This window comes from Echinops telfairi, unplaced genomic scaffold (genome assembly GCF_000313985.2).
Source record: "Echinops telfairi isolate 266 unplaced genomic scaffold, ASM31398v2 ScPeMD7_443;HRSCAF=831, whole genome shotgun sequence".
NCBI lineage: Eukaryota > Metazoa > Chordata > Mammalia > Afrosoricida > Tenrecidae > Echinops > Echinops telfairi.
The window spans coordinates 1822286-1831272 of record NW_022104341.1 but is presented as its reverse complement, the minus strand read 5'-3'; the positions used below and the strand labels follow the sequence as shown (position 1 = coordinate 1831272).

Below are 8987 nucleotides of genomic sequence, written 5' to 3'. Positions count from 1 at the left end.
GCAGCGGGCTCCGGGATGTCGAAGACGCTGAAGAAGAAGAAGCACTGGCTGAGCAAGGTGCAGGAGTGCGCCGTGTCCTGGGCCGGGCCCCCGGGCGACTTGGGCGCCGAGCTCCGGGGCGGCGCGGAGCGCGGCGAGTTCCCCTACCTGGGGCGGCTCCGCGAGGAGCCGGGCGGGGGCACCTGCTGCGTGGTCTCGGGCAAGGCGCCCAGCCCGGGGGATGTGCTGCTGGAGGTGAACGGGACGCCCGTCAGCGGGCTCACCCACCGGGATACGCTGGCTGTCATCCGCCACTTCCGCGAGCCCATCCGTCTCAAGACTGTGAAGCCAGGTATGCGGCCCTGCCCTTGCGCCGGGGGCCCGGGGCGCACTGAGACCCGAGGGGGTGGCTGACGCCGGGGAGAGGGGAGAGCCCGTGGCAGTGGTGACTCCCATTGTGCCGATGGGAAAACTGAGCTCTGCCTTGCCCTTGGGCTCTGCTGCTCTGAGAGCTGCCGCGGAATTGCCACCTGGACTAGCTTTCTCTAAATGCCGTGCTCTCCCACCGCAGACGGGAGTTTGTGACCAGAAAAAGCAGCCCTGTCCTGCCCTCCTTCTTTGTGGAGAAGGCCCTTACCATAGAAGCGTTTTCCGTGGCCAGAGTCTTAGGCATCTTGGAACGGGGAAAAGGGTCCTTAGTGGTGAGGCTCTTGGTGCCAAGGTGAGCCGCCTAGTGTACCTGGTCGTGCTCGGCTGCCTCAGCGTTTCTTGCCCACTCGCCACGTCTCGGAACTGACAGCCTAACTGGACCAGTCCAGGTGGTTCAGGTGACTGGGTAGCGAGCGATCTGTGATGTGTGACCGGGCGGCGTGTTCTTGCTCGGTGCTGTAGAATAGCATATGGGTTTTGCAGACGACCTTAGGTGCCTAGCTGAGTAGAAGCATTTGTGAAGCTCTTGATTTTGCAGAATTTTGTTGAAGGGGTGGGCAAAAAGAACCCCTGTTTCCCTGCTATCTTTTATGCTAGTAAAATCTGCTGCAAAGCACGCTACGTTTATGGCGTGCTTGCCAAAGCATTGATCAGGCTGCATACAGTGAGGTCTGTTAGTGTATAGTGGTCTGCCTGTATTTTGTTATCCACAGCACTGTTGGTTGTTTCAGCACTAGTAGAACGTTGTTGTGTCTCATGAGATGTTGTAGGAGAGAGAATTATGGTTACAACGTTATTAAAAACCACACTATTTTGGCCGAACGTGCTCTATTTAATGTGCCATGCATCAAATATAGTGAGCTGCTTAATTGTGACTTGTACTAGAAATCTGCCTACCTTTTCACCATAAAATACTAGAAAAGCCAGGAGAATTTAATAATGTTATTTTCTTCACTTTTTTTTTTTGCTTTGATTTTCCTCAGCAGCTCTCTTTAGAATGATCTCTTTAATAGTTCCCGAGCCTAATCAGAACTGGTGGTTTGTGGTGCAATATACATATGTGTGTGCATGGTGGATTTAAGTACACACACTCACATGGCCCTATAATCTTGACATTTTTATCCTACAGTCTACTGTATCATACTCAGGTTAAGTTTATTGGTTTATGTTTTTAAATTGTTACCAAATTTTTTAAAACTTTGACAAAATTTTTACATCCCTTCCTGTACTGGATTGCTGGGAATTCCAAATTTTTGTCTAAACTCAAATTTATAGAGTCTTATTTAAAGGGTTCTGAAAAGACATTGAGGTTATAATCTAACCCGTTTGCAATATGCAAAATAGTATATGTACAGCATTTTCTAGCCTAGGTGCCATTTAGTTCAAATCCCATGAGCAAAGGAATAATGAGAACATCTGCACCATTGCCCTGTGTTTTGTCTTCATTAGTTGGGGCACAGATGAGGTTATAGCTATTGTTTTCAGAAATAGGTTTAAAGTTGACAGATTGATGAGGAAGCTGGTGTATTTCTAAAGTACTGTGATTTTTGGAAACTGGGGAGCCAGTTCTTTAACCTGTTCTGCGTGTTATGCATGTTGTCACTCTTCATATCAAATGCTAGTGGGTGATTCAAGATTCAGAGTATGTGTTCAGTAATACTAACGGCCATGACAGTAACTAACTGTGTTGAGTACACATTTCATTCTTAGAATGTAGTTGACTTTTTTATAGCAAAAGCAGTTTTGTTCTCTTGACAACCAGAGACTATCCTACTTTAAAAGTTTAGTTTTAAAAAAAAGGGAGTACTCTACATTCATGGATACAGCACATTTTATAATCATTAATAATAAAAGTTCTGAATTGTACTTACTTTATTTATTTTTAAAAGATACTCTGTTAATCCCTAAAGCAAGCTACTACATCTGTGTCATCAGATTAATATTCTTGTTCTTAAGCCAGTTGTAGTTATAAATTTTTAATCACTTAAAAATAATATTCTTAGTTTTTTAAAAGCCTACGTTAAAGTGTTACTTTCCATGGCTTTCTTAAATAGCTTTGCTTGAAAGCAACATTTATTACAAGATTGCAAGGTTTTTCAAGTTAAACACAGACTTTAAATGTTAGAAATTAAGAATTTGAAGTGTTTTGGGGAGGTCAAAATTCGTAATCTAAAAACAGCCTAAATATCATCTCTAGTGGAGACAAAAATTCTATAGTGTTGTGATTAATTTTGAGAAGGTGGAAGATATAAAGGGATTTAAAAAAGAACCTTCACTGCACATTGTTTTTTCCCTTGTGTCTAAAATTTGTGAGATAAACGCCTTTTAAAACTTAATTAGGTATTATAAAGTATACTTAGTATTTCTGTCTCTTGTCATGACTCGTAACTATTAAACTGTATTCGTAACATATCATTTAGAAAGTAGCACAATGTGAAGGTAAATTTTAACCATTTCTGTAAGAGGTAATAGTAGCAGGGAATGATCTCATTGAATACTGATAGAGACCTAGGTGGAAGGATGAGTGGGACTGTAGGTTATGACTGCGGCAGCACTGACTCTTCTAGCTTTCTCATCTTATTCCATGCTGACAGTAGCCCAGCCCAAACCAGCAGGATCAACCAGATGATTGAATGGAGTCTTTTTGGCATCAGCTGTCTTCAGCTTTGACTTGGGGTTTTGTATATGTTTTCTTCTTTTTGCTGTAACCCTTAATGGATCATTGGAAATAACTTTAAAATACGGTTCCTAACCTGAGACTTTTAAGAGAGTTATGGATTTTTAGTTTGCCACTCATACACACGTAGTGCTTAGCAGTCAGTACTTTTCCTGCTACTAGAAGAATTCTTCGTTCCACCTAGGGCTTGGCCCAAGTTAGCTCTTTCTTAATTATGAAACTGCCATTAATTTTACTGCATAGAGAAAAGTTGTCTCTCACATTTGAACTTTGTCTTTTCCCAATAGTGAAGGAAGTTGAACTTTGGCCCTCTAGTGAAATTGTTTCATTATATAGCCCTGTGACCAGGATTCATTTCCTTGATTTTACTTCAGAATATGTTCTTAAATAATTTCTATTCTGATTAATGATACAAGTGTCACCCCCCCCCCAGTTTTGCAAACTGAATGTGCAGAGTTGGATGAACAATATAAATATTTGCTTCTTCATATTTTATTGGTGGTAAATTATGTGGATTTCATTCCAGAGATTAAGTATTGATACATTCAGTACATGGAATCATTGTCTATTGCATTATTATGCACACACACTGCGTTCAACAACCCTAGGTCTCTGTGTTGAGATGAAAATCATGAGAAACAATGTTAAAATTGGTTTAAACAATAACTCATTTGAAACTGATCTTGTGTAATGCTAATTGAATGTAGGTACAAGTCTTCATCATATATGCTTTGAGACATGCAATTTTGTTAAAGTGGAGAGACTCCTAGAAATACATTCCCTGTTGGAATGCTTACTTGAGGCAAATATGACAATTCTGTGCCTTTCTTCTCTTAATCCTTGGCTCTTTTTGTGGGTTCTTTTGGCATAGTAGATCACGTGGGGCTTTCAGTGAGTTTTGTTTAGTAGTTGTAATGTTTGAAGAAGGGAGGGGTAAGGGAAATTAGAGTTAATTGCTAGCCTCCTGGATTTGTAATAAATTCCTCTTTATCTTTTTTTTCTTTAAAGCAATAGAAACTAGGGCTTGGGTGGGACAGCTCCTTTGTTTAGGAAGATAAAAAGCAAATTTTAGTAAACCTTGAGTTTGAAATTTACCTTACTTTCTAAAATTTGTTATCCTTCTTCCCTCCCAATCTGTTGGCCTTCATATGTGGAGGCTTTAGAACCTGAGCCTCTGCTCATTATCACCTCCGATTTATATGGCAAGGAGCCCTAGTGATGGACTGGCTAAGTGCTTTGAAAGGTCAGTGATTTGAACCCACCAGCTGCTCCTTGGGAGAAGAGATCTGGCAATCAGCTTGGGTAAAGATTATAGCCTAGGAAGCCTGATGGAGCAGTTCTAGTTTGTCATCCAGTATAGGGTTGCTCTGAGTTAGAATCTACGCAAACCATCAGCATAGTAGCAGAACTCTTGTTCATTTAGATTTGGGGACCCTCAGGGGCTCATGAATATCATTGTGTTTGTTTATTTTCAGGCATTTTTTTTTGTAGAAGCACCATCACTAAACATCTCGGGTTAATTAATTTTGCTCAACGTTGTAGTACATAATTTTGGTGGTTTTATTGCTCCTGCCCTTACCCACAGACTTCTTAACATTTATAACTTGTTTGGTAAAATTGTATTTTACAGGGTTGATTGATATAGATATTCTATAATTTTTCAATATCTTCATGGTCCAAACAAATATTTAACATTTGGCCCTTTCAACTTATATTTTATTTAGTCTACACTAAAACGGATTTTCATGGAAAAAATGCTATTTCCTCTAGGATTCTGGGATGTCCTTTATAAAAACATCTTGTTACGAGAGGTCACTTTTAGTGATCTTTTTTCTCTGTCTCTACTGTATCTAAAGTGATGGAAAAACAATCTAAGTGTGTTCAAATAACTGGTTTATGAAGTTAGTGCATAATCTTTTCAGATGACGAGTTTAATATAGCTCCTTTGCAACTTTCACTCTTTAGTGTTTTGTAAATATTGTGGGCATTTACTATTTGGGAAAGGAGTCCCTAAGTGATGCAAATGGTTAATAGGCTTAGCTGCTAACCAGAGTTTGGAGGTGCAGGTTAACCCAGAAGCACATGGGAAGAGAGGCTCCGTAGACTGTTACTGAAGAATGCGTCAGCGAAAACCCAAGGAGCACAGTTCTACTGTGACATGGGGTCTCCATGAGTCAAAATTGATTTGACCGAAATGGCTAGTGTTAGGGAGGGTGTTACAGCAGAAGTGTGTCTTCAAGTGTCACTTCAGTATTGTCTGCTGATTACAGTTTCACTTTTTGGTCATGCATGATTTGACAGGACAGGTGTTTTGGTACTGAAGACTAGAACTGCTTCATTTTTGAGTAATGCATTATGTGTGTTTTCCATCAGAAATGCTGAGAAGTAATCTCCCCGAGATACTGCGTGCTTGTAGGGCAAATGATTGCCCTGCATGTGAGACTGTTGCAGGAGGTGAAGTGTTCACTAGCTGGGATGTTGGTGTTTTGAGAGACTTGTTTGTGGGAGAAGAGTAGCAATTGGGTTACTCTTCTCCTTGGAGAACAAGTATTATTCAGAATGTTTTGCAAGGTGCTTATTTTACCTCATGAGGGAAAATAGAAAGTACTATCACTCATATTTTATCCAGCACACATTCATTCCCCCAGCCAACATGTAATGGCACTCTCCCCGTGGGCCAGCCTCCAGCTACCCCTGGGGATGCAACAGAGAGTGAGAGAGGGGCACTGCCTTCAGGAAGCACATAGTTCAGTGGAGCTTCCAGATTCCTTGCTAACAAATACCTGTCGTCAGGCTTTGCCTTCTTCGCAATTCTCCCAATATTTCAAATTCTTTAGATAAGCAGTAATATGCATTTGAGTGAAAAACAGGCTGAATTGATTAATTGCCCATGATTGTCAAGTTGCATATTAGGAAGGACTTAGGCTTTCAAGTCATTACAAAAAAGGAGTAAAGCAAATACAAACAAAAATTCTCTTTAACAACACCCACTTAAATTGTCTATGAAGTACAGTAAGTAGTCTACCATTTTTAGGAAGAGCCCTATATACTTACTACATTTCCAGCCTAGCTGGAACTAGTGGCATTTTTTGGTTGAATACCAGATGATGTAGTTTGTTTACATTAAAGAGAAATGTTTTATAAAAAATTGAGTATGCATATCTTTTAATTCAATGAAATTACCCCCCATCTGGATATGCATATTGAAATTGCCTAAGTTAGGGGTGTGTGTGTGTTGGTGGTGAAAAAACCGTGTCCTTCTTTTTACAAATGTCTAAGTAAAGGTCCTTGCCACTTTATTTTCTGACTCGCCTGGCTGAGGGCAGGGACTGTAAACGTTTGGAGCATTGGCCTGGCTGTTTGAAAGATGGACACAGTTTCATTGGATGTAGCGATGGCCCTTTCAGTGGTGGCAAGTAGAGGAGGAGAAGCACTCGATGGCTTGCCCAGAAAGGTACGACATGTAGCCCATTGTAGTGGCTTTTGTGAAAACAAAAATACGACCACATTCTTTAGTATACAAGCATGTTGGATAATTGGAAAATAGAGGGGAAGTCATATTAATTCTTTAAATGTGTAGGTAATTCCATTTTGAATCGTCTTCTGTAAATTTGTTTGTTTTAATTGGAGCTTGAAATGTGTTTTCTTCTGGAAATAATGCTGTGAAGGTGCTTAGATGTTGTTACTGCCTTTGGCCTTATTCAACTCACAAAGGAATATTTGAGTTTTTCCTTTAACCCACAGTGTGCCTGAACTATTGCTGTTAGTGGTTCACTCTAAGGTTAATAGGCTTTCCTGGGTTCCTGTGGAAGCCTAACCAATTTTATGGAAAAACACAAGTTGCTATCCTAGTAAAATGGGAATAGAAATATTTTCCCACCTTAGTTGTGTTTCTTTTTTTGTTATAATCATAGATGATTCACTTTCAGTGAAAAAAGATGAGTTGATACCATTATAACTCCATTTTCTCTTAACCCCAGCAATTTTATCCTGATGTAGTCACTGCGTTGTATTACAGTGCCTTTAAGGGGCCTTTCCCAATGGACCCTCCATTTCAGTTATCCGTGCATTGCCTCGAGACATGGACTACATTGTGAGAATTATAATTTGACCTGTGACATATCTAAATATGAAGGGACTTCAAAAATTCTGTGAAAATTTTCATTATTAATAAATCATATCTATTATAAATTATACATCCAATTATTGATTTCTTTTTTTTAACTGGACTTTTTAAAGCCCCCTTATACTTAAGAGAGGACACACTGAGCTCATAGATTCAAAAGTGCTGTGTTTTATTAATACTTGTACTACAGATATTATTTTTAGAGACTCAGTAAGAAATATAAAAGGTTAAACCAGTTTCCTAAGTGGACATTTCTGCCTCTTGGGGAGCACTGGGATTATCCAGGGGGCTGCAAAAGCAGGTACCTACACTTTATCTTGGATGATAGGCTATAGTACAAAGGTTTTTTTTTATTGTTAAGAGGAATTGATTTTATGAAAAGGCGGTGGTAGGCCAAATGAGCTTGGGAATCTACGGTAAACTTTCTGCCAAAATTTCTTTGGAATTTAGTTTTTTTAATATTATGGAAATATTTTTTTTTTACATTCTATTACAGAATTTAGTTATCTAGAAAGAAGTTTTATTTCATATTTTCTAATAATTTCTAATAACTAGGATCTATTCTATTTAGGTGGGAGAAAGTCCAGGATTTCTACTCCCTTATAGAATTACAGTGTTGGAAGCAGAGGCAGTTCTTCCCTGTCCTAAAGGATTGTTCTGAGTCAGTCTCAACTCAGTGGCAGTGAGTTTTTGTTTCTTGGGGGTGGGGGTGGGGGTTATTCTCTTTAGAGGCTTATCTATGTTCATATGGAGAATGCAAAGTGTTAGATTGAATTACATCCTTTCCTCTAAGTAAAACCTCAATTAAATGTATTGACAAAGTGGCTACAACAATGGACCAAACATAGGAGCAATTGTGAGAATTGTATAGGACTGGGCAGTAGTTTGTTCTGTTTTGCATGGCATCAGTATGAGTGAGAGCATCTCTAGGGCACCAAGCAACAAAATGCCTGTGATTATAATCCCATTTGGGAATGGGTTTCTCTTTGTTATGTTAATGAGCCAGGGTTAGTGTAGGGCAGTCTTTCTCAACCTTCCTAATTCCACAACCCTATAATACAGGGTGTTGTTTGGTGACCCTCCAACCATAAAATTATTTTCATTGCTACTTCATAACTGTAATTTTGCTGCTGTTATGAATCGGGCGACCCCTCGAAGGGTCATTCAACCCTCAGAGGGTTGAGACGCACAGGTTGAGAACCACTGGTGTAGGCTGCGTCTTGAGTTTATCACTTTGAGATGAACAAGATTAAACAAGCTGGCAAATCAGAGACAAGGGAGTAAGCTAGATGCTAAGACCCATGGATATCTCCAAGGAACTAGAAATCAGAAACTGAAGTCACAAGAACCTTCCTCCAGAACCCAAAGAGAAACCCTTAAACCAGAGCTCAGCATTCAGACTTTTAGCCTCCTAAACTGTGAGAAAATAAATTTGTTTGTTAACACCACCTTCTTGTGATATTTCTGTTACAGTAGCACTAGGTAACTAAGATAAACAGTAGCTGATCCATTCAGTTAAACCTTTCTGCTTCTTTTTGCAGAGAAATTTAAACATATATAATTACCTTGTTTCAGGGAAGTTTTTAAGAATCTACCCTGTATCTCACAGTTGTTGTTTTTAACTTTTCATTGTGTTTTAGGTGAAGGTTTACAGAGCAGATAATCAGTTTTACATTCAACAATTTTTTAAAAAATCATTTTATTAGGGGCTCATACAACTCTTATCACAATCCATACATACATCAATTGTGTAAAGCACATTTGTACATTCATTGC

The 8987-nt window shown here is 39.6% G+C and overlaps 1 protein-coding gene across 4 annotated transcripts in view; it reads left to right on the top strand.

Moving 5' to 3' along the window:
• Positions 1–15: 15 nt before the first annotated feature.
• Positions 16–8987, top strand: part of MAGI3 (membrane associated guanylate kinase, WW and PDZ domain containing 3) — a 275989-nt gene continuing 267017 nt past the window's right edge. For all 4 annotated transcript variants that reach the window (XM_004699165.2, XM_045292004.1, XM_045292006.1 and 1 more), the window contains exon 1: positions 16–331. In XM_004699165.2, coding sequence (XP_004699222.1) covers positions 16–331 — 316 coding nt within the window. The remainder of the gene's footprint in view (positions 332–8987) is intronic.